The sequence below is a fragment of the Myripristis murdjan genome, chromosome 24 (genome assembly GCF_902150065.1).
Source record: "Myripristis murdjan chromosome 24, fMyrMur1.1, whole genome shotgun sequence".
Classification (NCBI taxonomy): Eukaryota; Metazoa; Chordata; class Actinopteri; order Holocentriformes; family Holocentridae; genus Myripristis; species Myripristis murdjan.
The window spans coordinates 3,547,118-3,566,298 of record NC_044003.1 but is presented as its reverse complement, the minus strand read 5'-3'; the positions used below and the strand labels follow the sequence as shown (position 1 = coordinate 3,566,298).

The 19,181-nt window shown below is 40.7% G+C and overlaps 1 protein-coding gene across 1 annotated transcript; it reads right to left on the bottom strand.

Moving 5' to 3' along the window:
• Nucleotides 1–836: 836 nt before the first annotated feature.
• Nucleotides 837–17,326, bottom strand: allc (allantoicase). Its single transcript, XM_030047801.1, has 11 exons — nucleotides 17,231–17,326; nucleotides 15,884–15,934; nucleotides 7,826–7,913; nucleotides 7,582–7,701; nucleotides 7,107–7,186; nucleotides 6,089–6,221; nucleotides 5,848–6,003; nucleotides 4,429–4,502; nucleotides 3,479–3,587; nucleotides 2,902–3,020; nucleotides 837–1,016 (listed from the first exon to the last, which is right to left on the bottom strand). The coding sequence occupies exons 1-11, from the start codon at nucleotides 17,318–17,320 to the stop codon at nucleotides 837–839; spliced, it is 1,200 nt and encodes a 399-aa protein (XP_029903661.1). The 5' UTR covers nucleotides 17,321–17,326.
• Nucleotides 17,327–19,181: the final 1,855 nt, after the last annotated feature.

The following is a 19,181-nucleotide window of genomic DNA, read 5'->3' as shown; positions in this document are numbered from 1 at the left end:
TGGTTTCTCTGAGGAATCACAAATCACAGCCGAGCGTCTCCTTCTCTTCGTCACATCCTGTCTGAGCTGCAGGTCCACAATCTGAAGTTAGTTTTTTTATTTTTTATTTTCTCCACAGAGCAGACAGCAGGACAGAGCTCTGACACGCAGCTGCCATCAGGTGTGAGGACTTATTATGGGATATAATAAAGTGTTATGAGGCGTTATGAAACGTTATGAAGGTGTAATGAAGAGTGTGACGGTGTGATGAAGCCTCGTGAGGCGTGACGAGGCGTGACCATGTTGTTATGGTGAATTATGAAATGTTAGGAGGAGGTGAGGCTTCACTCTAAACCCAGAACCCTGCAGGAAGACATGATGACCAAGGAGAGAGGAGGAGCTTCAGCTGCAGGGGAGGAGCCACATGGAGACAGGTTCACAGTCAGCTGGGATTTTATTATTACTGTCATTTTCACTATTAAAGCTATTACAGTTTCTAACACCTGGAAAATATGAGAGCGTCCAGAGCGTCTCTGCAGCGTCAGAACACTTCAAACATTTCATGTGATTTTACTGTAAAGTGTCTATGAAGTGAAAACTATGAAGTGTAATGAAGTACTTTGAGGTGTTATGAAGTACTCTGAGGTGTTATGAAGTACTCTGAGGTGTTGTGAAGTACTCTGAGGTGTTGTGAAGTACTCTGAGGTGTTATGAAGTACTCTGGGGTGTTATGAAGTACTCTGGGGTGTTATGAAGTACTCTGAGGTGTTATGAAGTACTCTGAGGTGTTGTGAAGTACTCTGAGGTGTTATGAAGTACTCTGAGGTGGTATGAAGTACTCTGAGGTGGTGTGTGCGTCACAGTTTGGCGGCAGGGATGCGGTGTCTCTGCGGCGTGGCGGCGGGCGGCACGGGGCGGCCCCAGGCCCGCAGGCGGCTCACTCCTCCGTCCGGGGCGATGACCAGCCGGATGTGAGAGACCGGCTCGCTCAGCGCCAGCTCCTCGCCGCCGTAGCGGTGCCTGTGATGGGGGCGGAGCTACAGCACAGCGGGGAGAACAGTCAGTCCAGCTCACAGCCGTCTCATAAATGTAACGTTTACTTTCCGTGTTAGTCTGGTCGTCTGAGCGACAGAGCACGCAGGTCAGCGTGTTTCCTCTGATGGCCGTGCGCGGCCGCGTGCTCGTGGATTTGCGCGTCCCGGGCTGATCGGGCTTTTCGAGTGTCCCGTTTCTGTGTTTGCACATGTAAACATCAGATCCTGACTTCAGAACCTGGAGAAGCTTTGATTCCTGTTTGGAGAAACCAGATTACACTGAACCTCCCAAAGCTCCTTAGTGTTTTAATTTGTTATCATTTTAAAGTGATTCATTATTTTTTGCTGCGCTCCTGTTTTATGTTCCATTTAGTCTAGCTTTTTTCTTTCTATTTCTCTGAACTTTTGTAATCTATTTATTAACTATAATGATTTTAATTATTATTATTTTCTTCTGCAATTGTTTTTTTTTATTGCATGGATTTTCTTATTTCATTTAAATGTTTGTTTCTTTTCAATTGTTTTTTTTTTTTTTCACTTTTCTTGTTTTTATGTAAAGCACATTGAGCTGCTCCTTGTATGAAATGCGCTCTACAAATAAAACTGCATTGCCTTGTTTACATCTGATGCTGCTTTCTGCTCGCTGCCCTCTTCCTGCGGCGGCGTGGCCTCAGCCCGGCGTCGCCAAATCCAAGACACGATGTTCAGCCAAAGCCTCACTTCCAACCGTCAGATTAATTTCAGGGTAACGGTTCCAGATTAAGATCAGATTAAACATCTCAGTCATCAGGAACCAGGATAGTAATATTCACCGTGTGCGTTCAGGATGTGAATAACACGATTCAAACCTCACAGCCTCACAGAAATCACTGTAAGGTTTCCTGAAGTGAGCACAGTCTGATTTTCTGTGAGTGACGGCCGACTCTCAGTGAACTCAGTAATCTGAGGTAATCTGAGGTAATCTGAGGACGGAGCAGACGCCGCCGGCCTGTCCGCCTCTCCTGGCCGGACGCCATGTTGGCAGCCGGCGTGGCGCTGCAGAAACTTGGGTGAGATTCAGTCGAGCTGAAGAGTTAAACACCGAGTGTCTGCCAACACCGCCTCGGATTTATTCACACACACACGCACACACACACACACACACACACAGATATATTTAAGTTCACTCCCACACGTTGTCATTCCTCTCCGTCTGTCTTCAGGATAAACATCTGAATACATCATTAAACGGTTTGGAAAAAGTTTTTTTTTTTTTTTTTTGTTAAACTGATGTGGAAATGAATGTGTTCATTTTCAAAACTTTCCACCGCATCAGCGTTTTCAAAAAGAGACAAATCATCACCTGAACTCTGTCATCACGTCTGATCGCCTTTAAAAAGCAGCTCCGTTTAACCCCGAAACGCCGAGGGAGTCAGACGGGAGTTACGCGAGTTACATCATCAGAGAGATAATGTGATCCAGGTCTGCTGCCCCCTGCTGGATCATCTGTGCCTCTCAGCTGTCAGTCGGTGACCTGCTGGTGGTTTTACTGGGATTTTTTTTTTTTTTTTGCCAGTTTTGAAAAAGCTAAGGCGATGTGATGCAGAGGCGATGTAGCTTCAGCGCTGCAGTCACACAATGTGGAGAAAAATGTCTCATGTTTGAAATGACTTGAGGACAAAATTTTAAAGGAAACTCAGAGTTTAAGGGGTTAAAATGTTGTGTTGTGTATATTTTTCTCTCTGATGCAGAACAGAACTCAGTTATGATGAGTGTTATTTCATTTTTGTTTTAATTGTCAGAAGGTTTGATGAAAACTCTCTACTCTCTCTTTGTAGTTTCTCTGGTTTCAAGGAATTAGAATTTCCTAATGTGTGTGTGTGTGTGTGTGTGTGTGTGTGTGACATACTTTCTGAGGAGGCAGGAGGAGCCTCCATTTCCCAGAAGTCCATCTGCTCCGGATGCACTGAGCTTCCTGGTCAGGGGTCAGAGTGCACGCCTCGATCCTGCACGAGTCCGGGTAGTTTCCTGCTCAAAAATGCACACACACACACACACATGCACACACACACACACACACACACATGCGGACACATGCACACACACACAGTGTTTGTTTTTATTTAAATTAAAAACAATAATAATAAATGTAACTTTTGGAAAGAGCAGGTGCAAAGCGCTTCGCAAAATGTCAAATTAAAAACAAACTGAAACAAAACCATTTAAAGGGACAGTCCGCGCCTTTTCCTGCACTTGGTTTAGTTTTGGTCACTGTCTCGCTGTCTCACTGTCTTACTGACCTACAGTCTTACTGACTTACTGTCTTACTGTCTTATTGTCTTTAAACACACACACACACCACTTACTATGATGTCTTTTCCTTCTTTCTTTCTTTTTCTGTATTTTTCTCTCTTTGTCCTCATCGTTGTAAATCTGAATATCTGAGTGTGTGTGTGTGTGTGTGTGTGTGTGTGTGTGTAGTTCACCTTTAAAGTGGTTTGTGTCGACCTCGATGCTGCTGATCGTCCCGGGCCGGCCGAGCCGAAACACCGCCCACTCGTAGCCGGGCACCTGCAGGATGCCCCGCCCATCTACCTGCAGGACAGGTGAGGGTCGTTACCAGGCAGATTAACAGCTGTTACACACACACACACACACACACACACACACACACACACACATACCACAAAAATGTACAAACTAACCTGATGACAATGCATAATTATCCTCATGAAAATTAAATGAAATGAATGAATTAAAAAAGATAAAGTTTAAAAAAAAATGAAATCAAAATTCATGTTATCAAATTGGAATTAAATTATTGTAGCTTTATTACTTTATATGTAATTGGAAACATAAAAAATAAAACATAGAAAAAATATTTGTTCTGAATTTCTATTTCATATCCTTTAGTAAAATAACAAATATTACAACACCTAGAGAGGTAAAACTAATGAACCATAAAACTAAAACAATGAAAATGCACCATTATCTTCATGAAAATTATATGAAATTCATCCGATTAAAAAAATCTGTAAAAAAAATCACAAAATAAATCAAATTAAATTATAAAGCAAATTGCGATTTTTTATTAAATTAATCAAATAAAATTATGATGCAAATATACATACATAAAGATTCACATGAAAATGCAATATTATCTTCATCAAAGTAAAAAAAAAAAAATCATATTTTAATAAAAAATAGAATACAATTAAAATTGATCAAATAAAATTCAGTTAATTGAAATTCAAATTCAGGTTAAAACATAAGGAGAAAAAAATATTTATTATAATTATTTTGCTATAATTTGATTCCTTTTTAAGAAATAATAAATGATGATAACAATGTTCATTATAAACCAAGGGTGTAACAGCAGTGTGTGTGTGTGTGTGTGTGTGTGTGTGTGTGTGTGTGTGTGCGTGTGTGTGTGTACCTCCAGCTCTCTGGGTCGGTCCAGTCTGCGAGCCGTCTCCCATCCGTCGCCCATGTTGGCGGCTCGGCCTGGACCTGCAGCAGACCAGAGCAGAGCCCGACATTTACAGCAACCACATAACAACACCAACCAGATACCATAGCAACCGCCTAGCAACGTACTAGCACCCATCAGCAACGCCACAGCAACCACCAATGCCTTAGCAACCACCCACAACACCATAGCAACTACCTAGCAATAATCAGAAACACCATAGCAACCACCTAGAAACATCATAGCAACCACTAGGAACATCATAGCAACCACCTTGCAGTGGCTTAGCAATCATCAGGAATGCCATAGCAATCGCCCATAGCAACACCTTAGCAACCACCTAGCAACTTTCTTTCTTTCTTTTGTCTTTCTTTCTCTTTGATTTTTTCTTTGTCTTTCTTTCTCTCTTAGCTCCAGTACAGTGTTTTTGTCTTGTTGCTAATAATAAGTGTATTCAAATTATTATAATTGTCGCTGTCTAGAAAAACAAACAAAAGTGAAACAAACAAAAGTGAAACAGTTTTTTCGAGGTCTGAATCTCCGGTTCTGCGTTTTGTTGCAATCTGTTTTTTTGTTGTTGTTGTCATTTTGTTTTTACAGCGTTTTTGCATGAAAACATTGCTGTGGATTACTACACTTTTAATAAAAAAAAAAAAAATGAATAAATAAAAGTGACTTATTTTTAAATGAGCCTGTTAGCTAATTAAATTAACCGTTATTAGTTGTTGGTGAAACTGCAGACTCTTGGCCTTGAATGGACTTTCTGATGCTTTCACACGGTAATTATATCACAAATTATACAACATGAGTATACATCTACAGATATTTTGTACATGTATTTCATTCTACATATAGTCTGTGCAGGTTTAATGTTATCCAAGTTTAAAAGTGAAAAGTTTATAGATCTTCATCAGACAGATCTAACATCACGCCTCTCTGCTTCACGACAGAAACGTGCTCTGGAGTTCTGCCAGTTTTCACTCAACAGAAAAACACAGCAACTGTCTCTGATCGGCTCACTTAATTAACTCGTTAAGAGTTTAATTATTCACAGCAGGGACACAGATGGCTCAAATTAACACTCCAGTTTGATTAAAAAAAAATATGACCGTGGCTTCCAAAAAAGTTCTTTTTAGTCCACACGCCGCAGCAACAGGAAAAAACATGATGGGAAGAGGAAGAAATGAAATTCATTTTAAAAATTTAATTTAAAAATTAAGTTTAAAAAATGATCATTACCATTGTATACTTAAATAGAATAATAATGATGAAGTACATAAAATGTGACCAATAACATTTTAAATGACTTGTTTCTATAATTCTAATGATAATAACAGTTCAGGCTGTGCAAGCGAATTAACATTCATAACACACACAGTGTCCTACCAATCATGTTGCGTGGATGTCCGAAGTGGGCGTCGCTGTAGCCCTGGCAGACTCCCCCATTGGTCAGAGCCAGCAGGTCGACGTCCTGGTGGGCGGAGACAGACGACCAGTCTCTCCGGCCGACGCCGTAAACACGCAGCCGAGCGATGCCTCCGTCTGGAGACCAGAGATAATCATCAAATATAATCATACACACTGATAACAGGTGTGTGTGTGTGTGTGTGTGTGTGTGTGTGTGGACCTGGGTGCATGTTGACCCTCAGGTGTGTGACCCTATGGCTGCAGCTCACACTGAAGTAGTTGTGGCAGCAGTCGGAGTATCCAGGCTGCAGCTCCGTCACAGGAAGCAGCACAGGCCACGCCTCCGAGCCCAGCTGTCAATCAAACACTGCACTTCACACACTGGCTGTCAATCAAACACTGCACATCACACACCGGCTGTCAATCAAACACTGCACATCACACACCAGCTGCCAGTCACATAGAAATAAATTTATATCTGTGGTTATCAGTTGAAAACCAACATTAATATAAATACCAGAACATTATCTACGCCTATAAGCACCACTACTGCCACTGCTACTGGTGTCAACAGCAGCCAGCTCACAGTCAGCGTTACCTTGGCAACAGCAATCAGTCAGTATTACTTTGGCAACAGCTCACAGTCTGTGTTCCCTTGGCAGCACAGGTCAGTTGGCAGTCAGTGTTACCTTGGCAACAACAGTCAGCTGATAGTCAGTGTTACCCTGGCAACAGAAGCCTGTCAGTGTTACCTTGGCAACAACAGTCAGCTGATAGTCAGTGTTACCTTGGCAACAGAAGCCTGTCAGTGTTACCTTGGTGACAGCAGACAGTTCACAGTCAGTGTTACCTTGGCAACAGCAATCAGTCAGTACTACCTTGGCAACAGCAGGCAGTCAGTGTTACCTTGGCAACAACAGTCAGCTGACAGTCAATGTTACCTTGACAACAGCAGTCAGTGTTTCCTTGGAGACAGCTGACAGTCAGCGTTACCTTGGCAACAGCTGAAAGTCAGTGTTACCTTGGCAAAATAAGTCAATCAGTATTACCTTGGCAACAACAGTCAGCTGACAGTCAGCGTTACCTTGGCAACAGCAGTATGTTAGAGTTGCCTTGGCAACAACAGTCAGCTGACAGTCAGTGTTACCTTGGCAACAGCAGTATGTTAGCGCTGCCTTCGCAGTAGTAGCCAGCTGACCATCAGTGTTACCTTGGCGACAGCAGTCAGTCAGTGTTACCTTGGCAACTGCAGCCAGCTGACTGTCGGAGGCGGCCATGCCGGTTCGGTCTCCCTCCAGACTGATGGTGGGGGGGGTGTCTGCTCACAGGAGAACACAGTCACTACTGCAGTACCAGTATTCCGTACTACATCAGTATTATGGTACATGAGCAGTACTGCAGTATCAGTACACTGCACTATGTCAGTATTATGGTATATGAGTAGTACTGCACTGGTCCTGCTGTGGTTGATCTGCAGCTGTTGTGTATGTGCCTGTATGTCTGTGTGTGTCTGTCTCTGCTGTGTGCGTGCGTGTGTGCGTGTGTGTGTGTGTGTGTGTGTGTGCGTGCGTGTGTGTGTGTGTCTGTCTGTCTCTGCTGTGTGTGTGTGTGTGTGTGTGTGCGTGTGTGTGTGTGTGTGTGTGTGTGTGTGTGTGTGTGTGTGTGTGTGTGTGTGTGTGTGTGCGTGTGTGTGTGTTCAGAGTGTTGAGCTACCCAGGCAGGCGGCCTGGACGGAGACGCAGGGGGAATGGTTCCCAGTGAAGAAGGAGGTGTCGACGTCGAGGCCGTGGATCAGGCCCGGCACTCCCAGCTGGATGATGCACCAGTCGTGACCTGACACACACACACACACACACACACACACACACACACACACACACCAACACGTCACACACTTACACACCCCAACACTGCGACGCTGAGCTGAACAGAGCCTGTCTGAATTAAAGGAACAAACCGGGCGTCCTTTTCCTCCTGGTCTCCCACCCGTCCATCCACTTCCCGAACTCAGTGAAGGCCGAGGCGATGAACCGCGGAGGCTCTCTCTGTGGGTCAGGAGTGTGTACGAGGAACAGAATGTTGTAAAGAATGAAACCAAAAGAAAAGGAAAAAAGTGTGTTTTTCATGGAAATGATGGACACATTTTACTTCTCCATGCTCCTGGTGGATTATTGTAGGCGCTGTATTGTGGCAAGAGAGCTACGATGAAGGTCATCTCACAAAAAAAAAAAAAAAAAAAACTGTGATGTAAGAGAGGACACTTCAAAACAAGTAATTTGGACTCACTAAGTGCTTATTCCTTATGGTTTGAATCTAAAGGTGCTCTCATACTGGAGCATGTCCCCGCAGGAGGACAGGACCTCCAGAGGGTCTTCAGCAAAATAGTCCATGGGCCAGACCAGATATCGGTACCACTCAAAGGGACGAAGGCTACTTATATTTTTTAAATAGATACATGTCTGTAGATTATATTTTTGTATGATAGCCTTTCCAGGTGAGTAGCTAAATTTTGGTTATCAGCTCATGAAGTGAACCATCCCCTAAGGAAAACTGCATATTAAACGCAGGCGCATTACCTAGTTTACACTCATGGTTAGGTATTTTCTCAGTGCTCAATAATAGTGTGTTTGGTATCATTTTAAAGGAGACCCTCTAAGCTCTCATTTAAACCCAATTGTGAAGGTTTGTGACAAACATGGAGGTCACTGCAGCTCCTCAAACCATCAAAAGCATGTATTTTTTCACAATTTACGCATAAGTTATGTTCTTTCTTTCAGTCCCGTGGCATCTTGGAACCTCAGAGACATAAAACACAAGTACTTCAAAACTCACCTGTTTGTAAGCTTTCAGAAAATGTATAACATGCCCATATTATTTTATTGTGAGAATTCAATATTTAGGCTAAGGCAGCGGTGGCCATCTTAGGAACCTGGCGAAAAGCTTGAATAAAGATGGAACCGGGACATTCCAGAATTGGAGGACATTTTCTGTCCCACCCATGAAAATTTAAATAATCCTTGCACAAAATACTACAACATGCACTTGTTTTGTAAATTATACTTTTCCTGAGACAAAATGTAAATATAGTTATAAAAAAGTGGTTTCAAAATATTATTCAAAATACCAAATAGGTCTCTAGCACCCCCTATATGGCATTTTTCTCTTGTCCCACCTTCATGGTGACCAGGTTATATATGAAATATGATGGTTAAAAAAAGTTTTAAATCTACTTCTTTTGGCAAGATTTTGTTGATATGTGTCTCTTGAAATTGTTAAAACAATTTAGTGAATCATAAACTTATTTTAAACAATAATAATTATCAGGGCCACCCCTGGCCAAACTGGGGCCCCAAGCGGAATTTTATTTGGAGTACTGTATGAGTCAGCTAAAAAAATAACTTCAAACTAGAATAAATAAATAAATATGAGTCTCAAATAGTCATCAATTAAAAAAAATAATTTTAACAAAAGATATTTTCCTAAAAAAAAAAAAAAAAAAAAAGTAACTTCAGCCTGGCAAATATCTGAAAACAGGTCAGTGAACTAAACAAGCATATAAGCAATAAATTCAATTCAAATAGCCTTAAATTGATCTTCTTTATTGATGAATATATTCATAGGCTATGAACTTAAGCTAATATACGACCACCAACTGGTCAATTTACCACTCCTTTTTCACAGAGGTGAATGCAGACAAATGACAAATGAGACTTACAGTCGTCTCTCTTCTATCTCATTATGAGGAGCAGCTAAGGTGTTTATGTGGGGCCACAAAGTTTGACATTTATTTCCACAACATACCCACCTTCAAGTGAAGTATGAACTTCCTCTTGTTTTGATTTTTTTTTCCTCTTAGTAGCTCCAGATTCAAAATGCCTCTTTGAAGCCATCTCTCTCCTCACCTGCAGCAGTGTCTGTGCATCTGACCACTGATTGGTCAGATGCAGACTGCTGTCAATCATTGCAACAACGTGTGTGGTGGGGTGTCAGATTACAGGTCTCTTTTTCCTCTCCTCCTGGCTTGGGCTGACTTGGTTCCCTAGTCTCACGGGCATCGCCAAAATGAGGCCCCCCATGGATCGTGAGACCCTATGCAGCTGCGTGTTCTGCGTGTAGGGAGGGGCGGCCCTGTTAATTATGCACTTAAATTGTGTCCCACAACATGCGCGCAACCCTGTTACTGAAACCTATTTAGCCTGCAGAAGAAGAACAAATACAGTGAGTCAGATGACTCTGCAGAAATTACATCATCAAGGCATTTGCTAACGCCGTGGGTAGACCAAAGGTAAGTCCTCTCTTTTATTTTTCATATTTTTCCAATCTTTTCAGCCTTGATTAAGTGTGTCACTCTAACCAATGCAACCCTGTTACTCATATTCTCAGAAAAAACAAATACATTTTAAAGTTTTCCTTTTTTATTTATATAAGTAAGTTTGTCCTCAACCAGCTAGCATAGCAGCGATCATAGCTAGCATCTATTCCTGGCAAAAGCTTGAACATTAGCACTGATTTGCAACACTGTTACTTGCAACCCTGTTACTGAAAGATTTCAGTAACAGGGTTGCACTGTAGTAACAGGGTTGCATATCCCTCAGTTCACTCAGAATGGACAGTCTGTTATATATTACCATATTTTCCGGAATAATTTGCCATTTTTTCCTCAATCATGGTAAAAGGGCATTTCATCGAAAAACAAGACACTTTTACAAAAGTGTTTGGGAGTTTTGGGATATCTGTGAGATTATGTGCAAAATAAATGAACATTGTCTTCTGGTGAAGTGCCCCTTTAAGTTTGCAACAACTACCTGGATGGGATTATTAATTCAAAATTCATGTGTTCAGATTATGTTCAGATAATTTTCAATAGGTTAATAGGCATTCTTAATTTTTTCTTTTTCTTAATTTCTGCAGAGTTCTGGCACACTTAACTTGTTTACTTTGGATCGTGGAGTTGGATTTTTCATTCGTTGGAGCCACTTTTTGTAATTTTTTTGCCCACTATTTATATAGCCCAGAATCACAAATTACAAATTTGTCTCAAAGGGCTTTACAGGAAATATTACATCCTCTGTCATTGGACCCTCGTATCGGATGAGGTACAACTCCCTAAAAAACCCCTTTAACAGGGAGAAAAATAGGAAGAAACCTCAGGGGAGCAACAGAGGAGGGATCCCTCCCCAGGATGGACAGACGTGCAATAGATGTTGTAGACACAGAAAACAAACAACAAAAGTTATATATGCATAATGTAAAGGAACTAAGGTAAAACACACATCAACCATTCACACACACTCACACATAGACAAGGGTGAAACATTAGTTATCTGCAGAAGACAGATAGATAACTAGCTCAGAGAGAGCAATAATCTCATTGACAGGTGAGTGCTTGGGTTACTTCATCCTCAATTGATCCTGGAGTTATAATTGTTTATTGATGAATTGTAAGGTATTTATAACCTAATTAATAACCTAATTTATAATCCATTTATAAACCTTTATAGAGGTAGACTTACTGTAAAGTGGTACCAGGGCTAAGTGACAATATATTTATGTTAATATTTCTTTTAGGCAACGTGATCTAGGGAGAAGAAGAAGGAGAGCTGCAAGAACAAAGTTAACCAGAAAGTTGGAGAAACTCCAGGATCAGCTGAGGAAAGCTGAACAGTGGGCAGAAAACTACAAAAAGTGGCTCCAACGAATGAAAAAGGCCCATCCAACTCCATGATCCAAAGTAAACACATTCTTAAAGAATACCCTGTTGCTCCATACAACAGTAGCTGAGAAGTGCGCACCAAATATACAAATTCAAAAAGAGAGCAGGACAGACAGGTAATTGCTGGAATAGTTACCAGCAAAATCCTAAAGAAGTACAGGCTGCAGAGAATGGCAGAGAGGTTTTTGGATTCTCAAAGAGGAGGTGGACAAAACAGGAGCAGCAACATACTTTCTCACGGGCCCTGAAGCTGAACCTCCCAGCAAACGAATGTGCAGTCTATATTGACTTCTCAGAGAACTACAGCTGCAAGTACAGCACTGAAGTTCAAGCTGTCCACTTTGGTGCATCACACCGACAGGCCACTTTGCACACTGAGGTAGGAGCATCTGCCCCTACCTCCTCCTGCACTGTGTCAGCATCCAGACTCAAGGGACCACCTGCCATATGGCAACACCAACCTCTATCTATTGTACTCACTGTTCTGAGCCTGACTGTAAATATAAAACCCATGACCATTTACTAATGAGTTACTAACATTTAACTGGCAAAAGGGAGCCTTATTGTAAAGTGTAAAACACATCACAATTTACTAATGAATTAGGTACTAACACCACCAAACACATCACCATTTACAGTGCAGCAGTAATTTGATCTTGCCAAATAGTGAGCATGTATGAAAACTAATACAACTTGTTTATAACTGTTTGTTGATGATTTATAAACTATTTACAACCTAATTAACACCCTGATTTATAAACCATTTATAACTCATTACAAGGGTAGTCTTATACTAAAGTGATACCACCTTTCTTTTCACTAATATATCTTTGTGATCTGTGTTTACACTAACTTGCATTCCTAAATAACCTAAACTTCTGTCCTGACCTTGAAGTCCCAGGATGAGAGTTGACTGAAGATTCTGGTCTGACTGGAGAATCAGGGCTGGCTGGGGGGTGTTTAATTCTTTAAGTGCCTTTTTCCTGGCCTCACTCCTCTTATGCGCTTCTCTTCAGCTTTTTTGCTGGGCACGCTGCTCTCTCTCACTGAGATCTTTTTGCCTTTTCTTCTTCTCTGTTTCTATACCTTTCCTCCACTTCTCTCTCTCTTTTTCGAAGTACTGCTGTCTCCTCTGTTCATCAGCATCACGCCTGACACGGTAGCGCCTCTACTTTTCAGCAGCGCTCAGTGGTGTGCAAGAACTCTGTAGAAATCAGTGTAATTAAGCATGCCTATTAACTTATTGAAAATTATCTGAACATAATCTGAACACATGAATTTTGAGTTAATAATCCCATCCAGGTAGTTGTTGCAAACTTAAAGGGGCATTTCACCAGAAGACAGTGTTCATTTATTTTGCACATAATCTCACAGATATCCCAAAACTCCCAAACAATTTTGTAAAAGTGTCTTGTTTTTCGATGAAATGCCCTTTTACCATGATTGAGGAAAAAATGGCAAATTATTCCGGAAAATATGGTAATATATAACAGACTGTCCATTCTGAGTGAACTGAGGGATATGCAACCCTGTTACTACAGTGCAACCCTGTTACTGAAAGATTTCAGTAACAGGGTTGCAAGTAACAGTGTTGCAAATCAGTGCTAATGTTCAAGCTTTTGCCAGGAATAGATGCTAGCTATGATCGCTGCTATGCTAGCTGGTTGAGGACAAACTTACTTATATAAATAAAAAAGGAAAACTTTAAAATGTATTTGTTTTTTCTGAGAATATGAATAACAGGGTTGCATTGGTTAGAGTGACACACTTACTCAAGGCTGAAAAGATTGGAAAAATATGAAAAATAAAAGAGAGGACTTTAGCTTTGGTCTACCCACGGCGTTAGCAAATGCCTTGATGATGTAATTTCTGCAGAGTCATCTGACTCACTGTATTTGTTCTTCTTCTGCAGGCTAAATAGGTTTCAGTAACAGGGTTGCGCGCATGTTGTGGGACACAATTTAAGTGCATAATTATTATTATTTAAAATAAGTTTATGATTCACTAAATTGTTTTAACAATTTTAAGAGACACACATATCAACAAAATCTTGCCAAAAAAAGTAGATTTAAAACTTTTTTTAACCATCATATTTCATATATAACCTGGTCACCATGAAGGTGGGACGAGAAAAATGCCATATAGGGGGTGCTAGAGACCTATTTGGTATTTTGAATAATATTTTGAAACCACTTTTTTATAACTATATTTACATTTTGTCTCAGGAAAAGTATAATTTACAAAACAAGTGCATGTTGTAGTATTTTGTGCAAGGATTATTTAAATTTTCATGGGTGGGACAGAAAATGTCCTCCAATTCTGGAATGTCCCGGTTCCATCTTTATTCAAGCTTTTCGCCAGGTTCCTAAGATGGCCACCGCTGCCTTAGCCTAAATATTGAATTCTCACAATAAAATAATATGGGCATGTTATACATTTTCTGAAAGCTTACAAACAGGTGAGTTTTGAAGTACTTGTGTTTTATGTCTCTGAGGTTCCAAGATGCCACGGGACTGAAAGAAAGAACATAACTTATGCGTAAATTGTGAAAAAATACATGCTTTTGATGGTTTGAGGAGCTGCAGTGACCTCCATGTTTGTCACAAACCTTCACAATTGGGTTTAAATGAGAGCTTAGAGGGTCTCCTTTAAAATGATACCAAACACACTATTATTGAGCACTGAGAAAATACCTAACCATGAGTGTAAACTAGGTAATGCGCCTGCGTTTAATATGCAGTTTTCCTTAGGGGATGGTTCACTTCATGAGCTGATAACCAAAATTTAGCTACTCACCTGGAAAGGCTATCATACAAAAATATAATCTACAGACATGTATCTATTTAAAAAATATAAGTAGCCTTCGTCCCTTTGAGTGGTACCGAATAGTGAAATATTGGTCTCTGGCCCATGGACTAAAATGAGAATTAGTTTAAATGCTTGTGAAATTATTTCCTATCAGAGTCCTGAGGGCAAAATCACTTCCAGTGGGGGTCCAGGCTCCCTGAGGGTCGGTGAGGGGGTCGAGGACAGGAACAGGTTTGAAAACCTGCAGCTGTTTTCTCTCAGCAGCTGTAACAGCCAGCTGTGCAGCGTCGGTCTGTGTGTGTTTGGTTTTCCAGGGAACATCAGCCCAGCATGTTTGCTCTTTCTGCAGCTCCGTCCTTCACATTTGTGCAGTTCAACACCCTGACACTGACAGGACAAACACACACTCTGTTTGTTGTGGACGGCAGGGAGCAGCTCGGTGTGTTGCTCAGGGGCTCCTCGGCAGCAACACAAACAACCACAGAGCTGTACAGTACCCAACTGCAGCCAAACGATCACTCACACAACTTATGTCAACAAGTTTAGGAATGGTCAGTTACGCCTATTAAATAAATGCAATTAAATTAGAATTAAATCCTATAATTAGCCTTCTCTCAAAGCCTGAGAGGGACTCTGCACATCAAGTTGGGTTTGGTGGCTCGTTCCACCACAGAGGAGCCACAGAGGAGAAGAGTCCAGCTGCTGATTCAGGGCCTGGTTTTGCTCCTCCCGGCAGAGCAAAGAGGGCGGGACGGGGCGTAAACCTGGAGGAGGGAGTCCAGGCAGGCAGGAGCAGGTTTGGGTGCTGCTCGGTCGGGGAGAGTCCAGGCCTTGAATTTGATGTGAGCAGCAGCTGGGAGCTAATTACCTCATTTCCATATAAAAACTTGTTGCTGCACATTTATTCTTTTAGACTAAAAGCACAGCGAGGTCCTTTAACAGCTGAAGCCGCCATCGCTGTCACTCCACACCGCTCAGCCTGTTTGTAGCTCATCATAATGAATATTAACTGATCACACATGAGCCAATAAATCAATCCACCCATCAGCCACATCTGGATTATGTGTCACACATTGCAACACACATAATCTCACTCAGAAAAATACAAATAATTTTTTAAAAAGCTAAATTGGTTTGTACAAAATCAGACATGCACAATGAAATAAAGTTACAATAATAAAGTCACTTTCATGTTATTTTGTGCCAGTTCTCCAGCAGCCTGCAGCCAAAACTGTGTGTGTGTGTGTGTGTGTGTGTGTGTGTGTGTGTGTGTGAGGAAGTGAAGTCTGCAGGAAGCTCCTCCTCACCGCACACTCTTTTTCAGAAATACAGATGTGTGTGTAGAAAACAGTGTCTGTGTGTTTCTGTGTGTACGCAGTGTTGAGACATCTGGCTCCTGGAGGGTTATGAACCACATGGTGGACACACACACACACACACACACACACACAGGTGAGGTGAACGGCCGGCTGTGTGAAAGTGTGTGTGGTGTACCTTGAGCAGGTTTGCAGCGGGAGCGAACCATTCGTCTGTCGCAAAGATCACCTGCAAGAGAGAGAGAGAGAGGAGCCACAGCTGACCAGTGTTTCTGCTTCTGTTACCTTCAGACACGATGCTGAGCCCAGATAATTAACACAATTATTCTGTTTGGGTAAAATATTTCTATTAGAAGCTCAATCAAGAACTAATTTGAATCTCAGCTTCTTTAAAAATAAATTGTGAGGCCAGTTTCTGCTGGAAAAAAAAAATTGTTCTAAATGATCCTGTAGCACAGAGCGGGCTCTACATACACCTTACCTGTATGCTAGATATGAAATATACAGTAAAGCACCTTTATTTGGAAAGGCGCTTTATAAATAAACTTATTAATAATAATATTATTAACATTATTATTGTTGCTTTCACACCTGATGTTTACAACGTCATATTAGGGCCATTGTCAAGAAATAAAAATTCAAGATTAAAGTCATAAATTTACAAGAAAAAAACAACTATTCTCTGAGATTAAAGTGGTGAATATATGAGAAAATATTCATAAATTTATGAGAAAAAACTGAAAATTCTGAGATTATAAAGTCACAGATTTGTGATGAAAACCTCAAATTCTGAAATTGAAGTCATAAATTTACAAAAAAAAATCTCACAATTTTACTAGAAAAAAACTGAAAATTCTGAGATTAGAAAGTAACAAATTTGTGAGAAAAAACTCTGAGATTGAATTGTACATTTATGAAAAAAAAACAAAAGAAAACACCAATTTATGAGGAAAAAAACTCAAAAATTCAGCGATTATAAAGTGACAAATTTGTAAGAACAAAACTCAGAAATTTTGGGATTATAAAGTCACAAATTAAGGAGAAAAAAAAACTCAGTGAAACCAGTTTGTCCTCCTCCTGTGGGATCCAGTCTGAAGGAAATCCTGCTGGTCTGAGTCCAGAACCCCAACCTCCTCCTCAGCATCTGGACTCTGAAGAGACGTTGCTGTGACTTGGGCCGATTCAGAAGAAAACAATCTGCTGATTCTGGGCTCAGATCAGCAGGATCTCCTTGTTCCTGAATCCCATGTCAGAGTAGAATCTGCTGAGGGGATCAGCTGCAGGCCTGACACACGGCCAGCAGGGGGCAGCACAGGTGGAGCCTTGACTAACAAACTATTTTTCCATGTTTTTTTTTCTTGTAAATTAAGTTTTTTCTTGCAAATTTGCCACTTTTATGTGAGAGATTCTGTATGTTTTTCTTGGAATACAGCCCCCTTTCCCCTGGCTGCATATTATTTTTTTCTTCCCTAATAAGCCCTAATAATGTCAGTGTATTATACTGAGACAGAAAGCTCTTTCTCACCTTCCCTCCGGCTGTTTCACACGCCAAGTTGTTGAACTGCAGGAAGTCGGGCTCTGCAGCCGCCTGGACCGCCGCTCTCCTCTCTGCCATGATCCTTCGCCGCTTCCACCGAGCACACTGGCACTTTCTGCTGAAATTCACTGGAAATATGGGTGTGTGTGTGTGTGTGTGTGTGTGTGTGTGTGTGTGTGTGTGCAGGAGGTTCAGCAGCCTGGGTGAACGCTGCACAGAGCAAAGTGCAGCGGCTGCTCTGTTTGGTTAAAGTGGGAGGAAACTCTGACTGTCTGGGAGGGTTTGAGCTTTGATACGAGCTGCTCTGACCTGACCTCTAGTGTAGTGTGTGTGTGTGTGTGTGTGTGTGTGTGTGTGTGTGTGTGTGTGTTGTCTAGCTCTCTGGGTGTGATGTGAGTCCACATGCTGTACCAGTACCTTCTTTTTGAGAAAATTAAACGGCTCCTGTCTTGATGTTTCCATATTTTAATTGGAAAGTAGATCCGGCAGGTGGCAGGTTAGAAATCCCATTTTCCTAGCTGTAACTGAACGCAGCATATCCAATCCAATCCAATCCACTTTATTTATATAGCACAATTTTAACAAACACAAGGTTTTCCAAAGTGCTGCACAGCAAGATAAAACACCACAAGATAACACAATAGAAGCAGAATAAAAAGGTAACAAACACAGTAGGATAACACGATAAAATAAGATAAGATCAATTAAAATAAAATCAAATAAAGTAAAATAATAATAGTAATAATAATAATAATAATGAAATAATAAAACAAAATAGGATAGAATAAATAAAATATATAAAAAATTTAAAATAATAATACAATTATAATTTTAATAGAATAAAATAATGTAAAATATGACATATCATATATGTCATATATGATATGACATATGACAATGTAAAAAAAAAAAAAGAAGAAGAAAAAACAAGTCCTGCATTTTTATTATTATTATTTTTTTTTACCTTTTGACTACAATTATGTGTGAACATACCGCTGCAAAGATGTCACTATGTGCAAGTTTCCTGCACACACCACCTGCCGGATCTACTTTCCACTTTGTATCAGAAAAGAGGAGGAAACACAATCTCTCTTTTCTTGTTTTGTGCAGATGAGATTCTTTTTTAGATGCTGAATCTGGTCAGATTATCGTTCAGACTGCAGGAATTTGGCGTTTCTCATCAGTGCACTGTCACGGCCGTGCAGCTCACGTTGCTCCAGAGGCGGACAAATCACCTCTTGAAGCAGTTTTGCTCCAGTTCAGCTGATTTCCTCCTCCAAAATAACAGTCATAAGGCCAGTAATGCTAAAATTAGGTTTGATCCATACTGGATCACTTTCCAATAAGGCATTACTGGTCAGAGACCTGATCCTGATGGCATGACGGGTTAGGGTTAACCTCTGCTGAGGCCTGATGGTTTTCTCTCTCTACATGCAGCCTCATCCTCTGAGTATTCATGTTCCTGGATAACAAAGAAAGGCGAAGGTGCAGCGCTGATCTACAGGGTGTCCACAAAGTCTCTTTACAATTTAAACAATCTATTACAAAAGCAACTGATGAGATATGTTAATCAGATTTGTTCTATGTACTCTGTGCTTTGTGCAACTAATGGTGCCCATATAGAGGTGTATTAAATGAGAAAAAAAAAAAAAAAAAAAAAAAAAAAAAAAACTTCATACATAAAAACCTTGTAATTCAGTTTAAATATCTGTTCTGGCATTTATTCCATATTAGCATCAAATCAGATAATGTGTGATATGCATGTGTAAACAGAATAATTCAAAGAACTTGTAATTGACTTTTTTTCTTGTCTTTGTGTGTGTAATCATCTTGTGAATTTTTATAGTGATATCTGAAAGTAAAATGTTGAACCCCTTTCCCCTGTGTGTTAAAAACAGTGTTTTTTGGTAATATGTGGTCATAAATAGGTGATTTTCAA

Excerpts from the sequence above, each read along its gene's own strand:
- allc (XM_030047801.1), bottom strand. The coding sequence starts at position 17,320 with ATGGCAGAGAGGAGAGCGGCGGTCCAGGCGGCTGCAGAGCCCGACTTC. Across the intron at positions 15,935-17,230 it reads GTGAAACAGCCGGAGGGAAG|GTGATCTTTGCGACAGACGA; the intron begins GTGAGAAAGAGC and ends TCTCTCTTGCAG. Across the intron at positions 3,588-4,428 it reads ACCGACCCAGAGAGCTGGAG|GTAGATGGGCGGGGCATCCT; the intron begins GTACACACACAC and ends CCTGTCCTGCAG.